We start from the raw sequence: 12,237 nt of genomic DNA, 5'->3' as shown, positions 1-12,237 counted from the left end.
GAGTAAAGATATACGATTACTTAACGAGATTTAGCCGTTTATATTAATATATATAGGGTTAAAATTCAATAGATATTACTTGCCTCTAATTTAATTAATTTATTATAAACACTTAAACCTATTTCGACTGGAATTCCACAAGGTAGTATCTTGGGACCATTTCTATATCTGCTATGTACTGCTGACATCCCAACAACAAAGGAAACAGTACTTGGAACATTTGCTGACGACACAGTAATAAAGGCAAAAGATGTATCTCTGTCTAAGGCTATAGAACAAGTAGAAGTAGCGGTTAATAAGATCTATAAATGGACTAGAGACTGGAAAATACAGTTTAATAGCTTCAAATCTGTCCATGTTAATTTTGCGTTGCGGCGAATTGACAAAAAATTCATATCTCTATGGATGGTTAAACTGGAAATATCATGTAAGAGAAAAAGCAGAACAAATTAGACTCAAAGTCAAGCAACTGTACTGGTTAGTCGGAATATACTCTCAACTTGATCTAAAATCAAGATATTGGTTTATCAGTCAATCTTAAAGCCTATTTGGATCTATGAGGTGCAAATATGGGGTTGTACTAAAACATCATCACATGAGGTGCAAATATGGGGTTGTACTAAAACATCATCACAACTAGTAATCCAACGCACCCAAAACAAAATTCTACGATTAATTACCAACGCTTATCGATATGTAACCAAAGATGAGCCGCACCATGACTTCAGAATTAAATGGATACATCAAGTGATACAAGATTTTGTCCTAAAACATGAAACAAGGTCGCTAAATCAGAACAACTTGCTTCCACAATACAGCTACTGAACAACGCGCAGGAAATCAGAAGATTGAAAGCGAACCGAACCACACGAACTAGTTTAATATTGTGTATTTTTAAGTTTAGCTAAAGTAGATTCGTTTTATTCTAATTTGGGAAATACGTACTGATGTATTAATCCCGTACACGCCTTGCTTATATATTAATGCAAGTAGAACAGAACAGTACTAATAAATTAATTTGTGAATTAAGATTGTACTAAGCATATCGAAAGTACGATGTACAATTTTTAGATTATGGCTAACGAATTTCGATTATTTATAAGTACGCAGCAAAGTTATTGTGGTATTGAGATTGGAATCATATTCATAAAAGGTTAATCATTACCCAACAGCTTTTCACAACTTAATAAATCATTATTAAAAACAAGTATAAAATGTTGTCAAAACTCTTGTTGCATTCCTTATGTTGGTCATTCACTTCGTGAAGGAAATATGACAAAATATTACTTTCCACAATATTAACTATTCAGCTCATTGTTATATGGATATTTGGAGGTTGTTTCTATACCCCTCCATAACAAAATGGATTTATAAATTTATCATGTTTCCATGTAAGTGGAACAGCGGAGTAAAATATTATAGTCAAGAAGAATATTTTACATAAAAATTTACTAGACCTCAAATAGGTAATCTAAAAGGTGATTGTTTTATATTTTTCCGTAGAAAATTTCCTGTTTCCAATTCCTCAGAAGCTAAATTAAAAGAACGCATTTTAATTTGACGTGATAATTGTTAACTGATGGTCAATTCGCAAAACTACTGTGAGTAAAAGCAAAGGATGATTAAACAATATCTAATTATGAACTTACAATAGCTAATATCATAAACAAGATCTAAACGCTTGGTTGTCTAATGAGAATCTTCTTTTTAAGTTTTTACTGAAAACTTGATGTTAAACTTGAGATAACGTGAGTAACGAACAAGGGAAAGGCTTTCCTTGCGATATTAAAGAAATTAATTGGACATTTCAGTAGACTATTTGCAGTATATCAGCAATATGTATCATATTCCAGAGATTACTATACAAGAAACTTTATAGGGATGAGGGAAAATAAATCTAACATTATTTCTTATTCTGCCTGATACTACTGATATAATATATTATTAAATATAGTCTACCAAAAGCTGTACTGTACTAACAATTGGATATTAAACAAAAAGAGAATTGCCGATTGTTGATGATGGACAGTGATATAAATGACTTTTACTTCTAGCTGACTATTCGTAATTCTCATAATTAAAATTAATTAATAAGAAACAATACTATGGATTATTTGATATAGATAAATAAACATAAACATTTATGCAAATATTTGTTTCGTAACATTATAATAGTACTACTGTTAATCGCGTATTTATATGAGTAAAAAGTTGATTTGAATGGGAACCAGTTTCTTAAACGGCCATTCTGCTGCAGCGTCCCACATTCAGCCATATGCCATTCAAAGTGCAAAAGTCGAAATATTATCGGATTCGCGTCATCGAGCCGAGAAGCCATTTGTAGCCGCGAGCACCAGAAAAAAATATATCGACAAAAACGGTAAAAAGCCAATGATGCCATTCCAGTGCCGTTGATCGTCGATCTCATAGAGGAATGTAAGCTAACGCAATCTTCTTAACTGAAATGGGACATTTCGTACTGATGCTCATTTGTACCGTAGATTCAAACAATCTAGATTCCATTAATTTCTTTTTTAGACGAAAGAATAACGTTATGCACATATTGTTGATGTACATATATGATCCTGCTTAAAATAAGTGTCGCTAATGCCTATAATTGATGAAATTACTAACGGCAGATGTAGAGTTTCAAATTTAATTCGCAAGATTGATTTCGATATTCTGAACATATCAATTTTAGTAGAGAAGATAAAAAGCGTGTAACAACATAAACAATTAATGAAGATATTTAATCAACTGGCTTAATTAGAAGTCTTATTCGATAAAGGTTTATAGTCAACAGTTTGAACTAGATAATGTATTAAATGTCAATTAATAATGCGTTTCACATCATTCACAGAAGATCAATAAAGAACAAGGACTTGTTTTAATTAATGATGGTGGTTCAAATAAAAACATATTTGAATTAAGAAACATTTTCTGCGGGGTTTTTTTATTGATAGGTAACATTTGTTTTTAATTAGAGAACATACGTTCAAAACTTAATTAATTGTGATCTGAGTATCCAGATAATTGCAAATTTCATATTCATCACTTATTTAATATAATTATATAAACATTCATGGATTTTTGCCATCGTATTCACTGATTTGTGACACGGTGCATTGTCTTTGTGAAACAGCATTTTCTTTCTCTTAAAATGCGGCCGTTTTTCGGCTATTTCGTACTTCAAACGGTCCATTAACGCTATATAATAGTCGCTGTTGATGGTCCTTCCTTTTTTAAGTTAGTCAATGAAAATTTTTCCATGCGCATCCCAAAATACAGACGCCATAACGTTGCCAGCCGACAGTTGCGTTTTCCCAGGCTTTGGAGCGTGTTCATCATGTGCAGTCAATCCACTTGGATGGCTGTCGATTTGACTTCGGAGTGAAATAATGAAGCCATATTTGTTCACTGATATCTATTGTCACATATAGATGCAAAAAGTCGGGTTTATTAGGCTTGATCATCATCAAACACCGCTCCGAATCATCAATTCTCCGTTGTTTTTATTATATGATGGATATATTAACTTGCTAGCGGTTCCCCATAGTTGGATTCCATATGACCTAATAGAGTTGAGTATAGATTTATACAATAATATCTTGTTATCTAATGGTAACTTCGATTTGCGGTCGATAAGCCAATACATTTGGTAGAGTTTAAGTCCAAGTTGTTTCCGTTTGGCGAATATATGTTTATTCTTAGTTAGGCGTCGATCTAGGTGCATATCAAGATATTTAGCATCCTCTGCTTGCGGGAGTTGTCAATTATTGATATAGACTGGTGGACATGCTCTTCTACAGCAGCAGCGTAAAAGTTATACGACTGGCTGTAAAATCTAATAATAAGTAATATTGTACTTTTAGTGAATAGTATAGCTTCCTAACTAATATATTATTAATAAAATGCGAATTTAATTACAGGGCTTCGTGCACGTTCGCGTTTGGTTTCCCCAATTTCCCGGTGTAGTGATGCAGTCGGATCAAGAACTCATCATAATGTGCAAGCCGCCAGAACCCACCGTCATCGAAAATAAAGCGGCCGGCTTCGCAGGAAGTTTGTAAGTATAAGCTTTAATTATTCGCCTAATCACGGTTATTACCGTACAAATTCAATCATTAAAAAAAGCAGGAAATATCTGCTGCTTAACATGCATAGATAATGTTCTCGTCGATTAAATTAATTAATTAATGACGTTATTAAAAATCCGTTTATATGATGATGTTAAGTCAGAATAATTTACAGTTACGTATAATATTTATTTATTAAAATATATTTATTTAAATATTTAACCAACCAATTAGCATCCTTCTTTCTTCATATATTTTCTAAACCAAAGAGTAAGCACAAAATAACATAAAAAGTGAATGTGGTGCTAAAATATTTAACTCATTTGTAATAAATCAATTAAAACTGTGTTTATTTGTGGTTTTAATATCCGAAAATAACTGATTTAGATAGAATATTAACTAGAAAGCTTCTTTGTTCATTTTATAAACATATTTATTGTACTTATTGTTAGAAGTTTTAGAAAGTCCTCTGGAAATTCTGTTATCATATTATCGAATTTAATCGCCACTTAATAGTTAACCAAGTGTATAGATTAACAATGATTATTGAAACTACCTTTGGTGGAAAGAAATAAATCCTACATGTACGGTGAATGTTTCACAGCAGTTTGACCAAGTAGGATATTTGGGACAAGATGAACAAATTGTTTCCGTAAAATTTTGTCTGTTGCTGGAGTCATACTTTGTCAAAAAAACTTGATACCACTTTTATATCTGCTGATATAAAACAACTAAACAAAACAAGTAGTACTTTGAATATTTGCTGACAATACAGTCACAGAGTCATAGCACAAAATATCAAAGAAAATGTCAACAATACTGGAAAATTGCTCTGAATCTGTCCACCTTGATTTTGCGTTGCTGCTATATTGGCCGCCGTAGAAACCTAATTATATTAAATGAGAGATATCCAATTCCTCACGCAGAATCATCCAAAACGCTTTTCGGACATCTCTTCGATAGGAAATTAAATTGCTCTTAGAACTTCAACAATAATGCCCGTGGGCATTATATATTATAATATGATTTCCGTCATACAATATAACTCTACTGACATGTAGAAGATCGCTCTAGTAAGTGATGTGCTGTACAAACTTATAATTTAAATCTTATTCTAGATACTATTATAACTTATTCTGAACCCTATCCTAACATATTCTAAAGACTATTCTAACTTATTCTAGAGATTATTAAATCTCACTCTTTGTGGCTGTTAGTCAGTTCGTATGGTAGTTTACGTTTGAGCTTGCGCACATCACTGTCATCGCGCACATTTAACTGTTTGGCGAGTGCATTAGGATGTACTAACAGTCTTTCCGAGTACTTAATACTTAGAATCACAGTCGTTATGGGTTCTAAGGGGATATCGCGTTGGATTAGTTTGTTGGAGACGTAATATGGGGCATCGACGGTCACTCGCCACACTTTATTCTGGAACCTCTGGAGGATATTTATGTTAGATTTGCTAGCAGTACCCCACAGTTGAATGCCATAGGTCTAAATGGACCTAAGTATTGACTTATAGCAAAAATTTGTTATCTAATTATAATATAAATTTACACCCTATCAGCCAGTACATTTGATTTAGTTCAAGCTGCTTGCGTCTTGTCACTATATGGTTTTTCCATGTTAAACGTCGATCAAATTGCATTCCCAGATATTTAACGTTGTCTGCTTGCGGGAGTTTATAATTATTTATTTTTGCTGAGGGATTTTGAATTCTTTTACAAAGGGTGAATGCCACGTGGGTAAATTTTGTCTCATTTGCTCTTATACGCCATATTTTCAACCACAATTCGATTTTTTTAAGATGAAGTTGGGGGTTTCTTGTGGGTGATAATCCTTGGGTGATAATGATATAATAGTGGACTAAGAACTAAAGAATATATCGGATGGAGGTCAATGTATTCGTCACCATGTTTCACAATAAAATGTCTGTCTGTGAGGTATGATTTGAGTAGTTGAATAACTCAAAATTAAACTGTTTGTCGAATGTTTATCAGTCTATAACAAACCTTATTTGGGCTTAGAGCTAGCAAGTATGGAGTAAGCATTAAGAGATTGAAATTAATAGTAATCGAGCGCTTCCAAAAACATTCTTCTATTAATTACGAATGTTTCTCGCTACATAACCAACAAAGAATTGAAAGAAGATAACCCACACTATAACCTTGCATTCAAATATACCCAGGAAATGATCCTTGCTTTCGCAACTTGGAAGCAATACAATTACAACGCAAGGAAAATATGCAGAAAAGAACTAATACATTAATTTATAGTTAGGATTATACAAATATTATAGAATTTTAGTATGAATTATTTATAATATTACGTAAGAGATAATCTGAAAGAAAAATAAAAATAATAAGTAGGGAAAATGATGTCGAAGAGGTAATGGCAAGACAGGTATTTTATCCAGACTCTCGTTGTCCTCAAGATAATGCTTTTAAACCCAGCTGAAATTATCAGCTGAAATTGCTGGCTTTATATTATCGCTGATTCTCATTTCATACCATAATATTTCAACATTTTATTTCCTTGCAGTTTATGCTTATTTTAAATATATTAAACTTTTTCAATAATTAAAACACTTTAATTATTATTGTTTATTCACTATTTATTCACTGTTTTAATACTTCATAATAATTTAATTATAGCCCACATGGCGCAAGAGTATCAGGCGTGGTAGAAGAAACACCAGGCAGATTGGAATATGAGGTAGCCCTATACAAAGAAGCCCCAGCTTCAAGGATCAATAACATTTCATCAAACAGCGAATTACCGGTGGATCAAGCGGTACCAATTGGTAAGTTTGACTAAAATTATTCTCTAGCGAAGTAGTATTAATTAGTGTGTCTTAATTTGTCCATTTTCTGCAAAGGAACCAAACTCCAACTAAGAGCTAGAATTAATCCCGATTCTGCATGGAAATATGTGAAGCTAATGGAAGTGACCGTTTCGCCAGATCCAGACGATCCACACATGCCTGGTAGCGTTGCTTTGGTTAAAGATGGGTAAGTTCATATTGATAAAAAAATGGTGGGTTTGAGTATTTCTTTTTATCCAAGATATTATTTATATTATGAGCTATAAAGTATGTGACAAACTAACATTATGTGAGTCTTCGTGTTTATCAGTGTATGTCAATCATGCTATTGTAACCTTTAGAATTGCTCAAAGTTCTTCACATTTTGTTTCTAAAGTAACAAGTAACACCATTGATGATGTTCTATATTCAACATTTTTTTTTTATTATAGAATGTTGTTGGATAATAAAATAATTACTATTAATGTTAAAAGTTCTTATAACTGTATTAAATAATGACCATGTAGAATAATAGGTCAAGTGAATTTTTAAACAACGAAAAGGCAACTATAAATTAATTAGCAAAATAGCAACGCCATTAACATTTTCATTCAAATTGATTTCTTTTTTTTTGCCTTCCATAGTATATCTCCATTCAATTGAAAGTTAATGTGCATTATTATTGCAGACATTTTAATATATTAAAATAATATGCAAACAGTCGTATTTAAATTTACATAAATTTATTTCACTATAGTTGATATTCATTAATATCGATAATAAATTGTAGCAATATTCATTTAATGCTAATTTTATTTATGAATACACCTGTAGACTAAAAATAGTAGAAATTAACGTGTCAGCCTAATATAAATGTAAACAGAACAATGGAATATGTGCTCGGCTAATGCGGGTGAAAATTCACTGTCTATTTCATATTACGGTTGTTTGCTACCAATGATAAACATCAGTTATATAAAGTGGTTTAGACTAGGTGTTGATACTCGTTAAATGTATTGGTTTTGGGAAAATTTTGTGTAGTTTTTTTAGTAAAATTTATTTGGTTGCACATATTTTAGAAACCGAAAATCGAAGACCCTGAAGCTACTGCATAGAGTGACATTTAAATGTGTTAGGCCTACAGATTAGTTGGTGCCTTTAATTTGTATCAACATGTCAATTGAAAAGTCCCCGACCTGACACACAAATAGCGCCACTAGAATTAAATCCATATGTTTTTTTAGTTAGCACTAACGCTCAAAAGATGCGTGTATAAATATGACACCTGTCGGATCATTAGTTTGTGAATTATAGCATATTGAGTGAAGCAACTTTTATTATTGTGAAAAAATGGATAAAAAGAAATTTCGCATGTTGATAAAATATTGCTTTTTGAAGGGAAAAAATAGAGTTGAAGCAAAAACTTGACTTGATGCCGAGTTTTCGGACACTGCCTCAGAAAAATCAACCATCAAGCATTGGTATGCTAAGTTTCGACGTGGTGAAATGAGCACCGAAGACGGTGAATACAGTGGACGCCCAAAAGAAGTTGTTACCCACGAAAACATTTAAAAAATCCACAAAATGATTTTGAATGTCCATAAATTGAAATTGAATGAAATAACAGACACTCTAAAGATATCAACTGAACATGTACATCATATCATTCACGAATATTTCGGTATGAGAAAGCTCTGCGTAAAGTGGGTGCCGCGCGAGCTCACTTTTAACCAAAAACGACGACGAGTTAATGATTCGGAGCAGTGTTTGAAGATGATCAAGCGTAATAAACCCGAGTTTTGTGTCCATATCTGACAATAGATGAAACATGGCTCCATCATTTCACTCCGAAGTCCAACCGACAGTCATCCGAATGTACTGCACACGATGAACCCGCTCCAAAGCATGTGAAAACGCTATAGTCGGCTGGCAAGTTTATGGCGTCTGTATTTTGGGATGCGCATGGAATAATTTTCCATGACTACCTTGAAGAAGGAAGGCTCTTATTATATCAACAGTGACTATTACATAGCGTTATTGGACTGTTTAAAGGGCGAAATCGCCGGAAAATGCCGGTATTTGAAGATAAAGAAAGTACTGCTTCACCAAGACAATGGACCGGGTCACAGGTCAGTGAAAACGATGGCAAAAATCCATGAATTGGGCATCGAATTGCTTCCTCATCCAGTATTCTTCAGATCTGGTCCCCAGTGACTATTTATTGTTCTCAGATCTCAAAAGAATGCTCGCTGGGAAGAAATTTTCGTCGAATGAAGAGTTTGTTTAACATTTGTGATTGTCCTTAAGCAAGAGTGCAAAATACAACAGGGAAAATGATCCTAGTCACTTCAGTAACCAGGTGGGATAAGACCTGATGTCTTCTGAGATGATCTCTAAGTTGGTCATTGGCGAATCGGCTTAAGCTGAGGACCATAGTTCGGAGCCCACGTTAAACATCAGGCCCAGTCCAAATCAATACTAGTTAGTAAAAGGGAAACTCTAGAATATAAGAAAAGGAACCTCCCAAACTTTTCGTGTCATTAGCTGTGAAGTCAAAAATCTTCCTGCTAACATTTTCTTTTCAATTATCTAACATAATAGGTCTAGTGGTCTACAGCGTTGTTGAAAGTTAATTGTTTGACCAAATGCTTATGGCGGACAATTATTTTCAAGTTCTACCACACAACTACAGTATCACATTTTTTGTGCCAATTGTGGCTTCATAAAGGCTCATGCCTCCTCATCATCCTATATCCAATACATTTAGCTATTTTGCATATGAATACATATGTACATACATATTTCGATATGAGCTTTCTCAAGGTATACATTTTTATTTCATTATGATTGAAAAATTATATCTGCTAAAGGGTTATGTTATGGCTATGGCTATGTTAAATCTCCACTTCGCGAAATTAGTCTTCATCTCTGTGTGTTATCGAGCTCTGTGTGCTGTGACCCCTTCTTGCTGAGACCACATATCCTCTAGCTCTTGCTCCTCTATTTCAGGCACAAGAAAATTTCGAATCATATCTTGGTACCATTCAGAAGTAACAGTTATGGCAACAGCTTGATCATTTTCAAAAAAATAGGGACCAATGACGTTTCCAGCATGAATACCATACACACCATACAGTTGAATTTTGTGAATACAATGATGTTTCATGAATTAATTGAGGATTCTGTGTTCCCCAAAACCGACTGTACTGTTTGTTGACGTGGCTACTGAGAAGAAAATGGGCTTCAGCGTTCATTATCAATTTAGACGAAAAATCTTCAGTTTCATCAGACAGCCTTAGGATTGCATTACTGTACTCAACTCGTTGATCAGGATTTCTCGGCAGCCATTTTTGGACTAAATGAATTTTGTACGGGAACATTTTCAAATCAGTTTTCACAATTCGCCTTAAAATGCGTGCAGAAATGTGTAACTGGGAACCACGTCTCCGAAATTATGTTTCTAGAGACTCTGCAACACTAGCGCGCACAAGAGCCACATTTTCAGAGTTAGGAGACGTCCGTTGTCTTCCAGAACGAGGCCTATCTGCTGTCGTACCGTACTGTCGAAAATTCGCATGTAAACGATAAATTGTGGTATTGTCAGGCACTGGACGATTAGGATATTTTTGACGCAATTTCCGCTGAGTGTCAATAATGGAAGGATTATTTTCAACAAATAATATCACTATTTCTGCTGGTTCTTGTGGCGTATATTTATCCAAAATAAAACTTGGTTGTATACACAACACAATGGTTAAAATAAAACTGAGCTAAACGTCACATAACCAAGATAGCGCGCAATCAAAATAGTAGCTGGATTTTTGACCCCACCTGTTGTTATATTTGTATCGCTAAATATCAAATATATAATAGCACTCAATTACTTTCTTTATATTAAATAATAAAAGTAAACTACGCTCAAATGATGATTTGTATCAAGTAAAGAGTCATTGTATATATCTCACAAAAAGTATTCTTAACCAATAACGAACAATAAGCAGATAAGTTACATAACTCAATGGCCTTGAATTCCCATAAAATTGCTCTAATGAGATTATATCAATTCCAAGTAAGTTCTTAAAATATTTATAGCTAACTGCATTGATAGTTATGCTGCACGTATAATATATTAATCATATATTCGAATGTAACATCTTTAATGCTCCATATCTAATGAATCAGGAGGCGTATTAAAATACATTAAATTGTAAATGTATGTGTAATGATAAATTGTTGCTAGTAATCATAGTAGAACATATTTATGAAGTTAATGGGCCTTACATAGTATAACCATTTAAATAATATTGATAATTTGTATGTTAGAAAATTAGAAATTAGTTTATTCTTACTAAGTATATACGCGAAATGTAATAAAATTAAAATTAAGTATGAGTGTTGTATGCTAACTATTATAAAAATAAACTTCGCAGTAAAAATAAATATGTATTTATATAAACTATAATGTTTACAAAAGTAATATAATGTTTTTAATCAACTATTCAATGCAAGTTTTTATAAATATTTTAATTGTTTAGTATATTCATTTTGATAGCAGATATTTTTTCACTATTTTTGATTTAAGTGACAGTTATGGTATTTTTCCGTAAAATTGTCTTTAAAGTTTATATCTAAGATTTTCTGAAGTTTGATTTCTTTTGAAGTTAACACATATATGTGCTTATTGTTAAACTATGAATATTTTCCACATATTTAATACATATACGTTTTTTTTTTCATACCAAAATTAATTTAATATAAACTTCATTTTATATTATTTGTAGAAAATACAAATTTCAGAATAATAGAAGTAATTGAAGAAAGATGTTTCAAGCTTTGCTTGAGACATGAGGAATTTGTCAATTCATTAAAAATATTTGAAAATAGACAGTTTTATTGAAAAAGTGAATTTATGAGTAGTTTACGAAAAAATCTCGTCAGCTAACGAAAACATGAAAAAGTAAAGGAAATTGCACTGGATTTATTACATTAGGTAAAAACGTAATAAATGCAATAATAAATTTGATATAAGCACATTAACAAGTCATTTGATAAGTCCTCGGTCCACCATACTAAAACACATTTTTTGGCAAAATTAGTTTTTTTTTATTCAACATAATTGATCATCTTCAAACACTGCTCCGAATCATCAACTCGTCGTTGTTTTTGGTCAAAAGTGAGCTCGCGCGGCACCCACCTTGCACATCTCTTTCTCATACCCAAATATTCGTGAATGATACGATGTACACGTTCAGTTGATATCTTTGGAGTGTCTGCTATTTTTCCCTTCAAAAGCAACATTTTATCAACACGTGAAATTCCTTCTAATCCATTTTTTTCACAATATCAAAAGTTGCT

General features: G+C 32.7%; 1 protein-coding gene across 2 annotated transcripts in view; it reads left to right on the top strand.

The window, feature by feature from the left end:
* LOC143204063 (uncharacterized) overlaps positions 1–12,237 on the top strand; it is a 115,370-nt gene that overhangs the window by 95,304 nt on the left and 7,829 nt on the right. For both annotated transcript variants that reach the window (XM_076416501.1, XM_076416500.1), the window contains exons 4-6: positions 3,930–4,066; positions 6,734–6,882; positions 6,958–7,090. In XM_076416501.1, the coding sequence (XP_076272616.1) occupies positions 3,930–4,066; positions 6,734–6,882; positions 6,958–7,090 (419 nt within the window). The remainder of the gene's footprint in view (positions 1–3,929; positions 4,067–6,733; positions 6,883–6,957; positions 7,091–12,237) is intronic.

The sequence above is a fragment of the Rhynchophorus ferrugineus genome, unplaced genomic scaffold, assembly GCF_030347505.1.
Source record: "Rhynchophorus ferrugineus isolate W39M unplaced genomic scaffold, kcgeb_rfMv2 rfM10, whole genome shotgun sequence".
Taxonomy (NCBI): Eukaryota; Metazoa; Arthropoda; class Insecta; order Coleoptera; family Curculionidae; genus Rhynchophorus; species Rhynchophorus ferrugineus.
The sequence above is the reverse complement of the archived record's forward strand: the minus strand, read 5'-3'. Positions and strand labels throughout refer to the sequence as shown.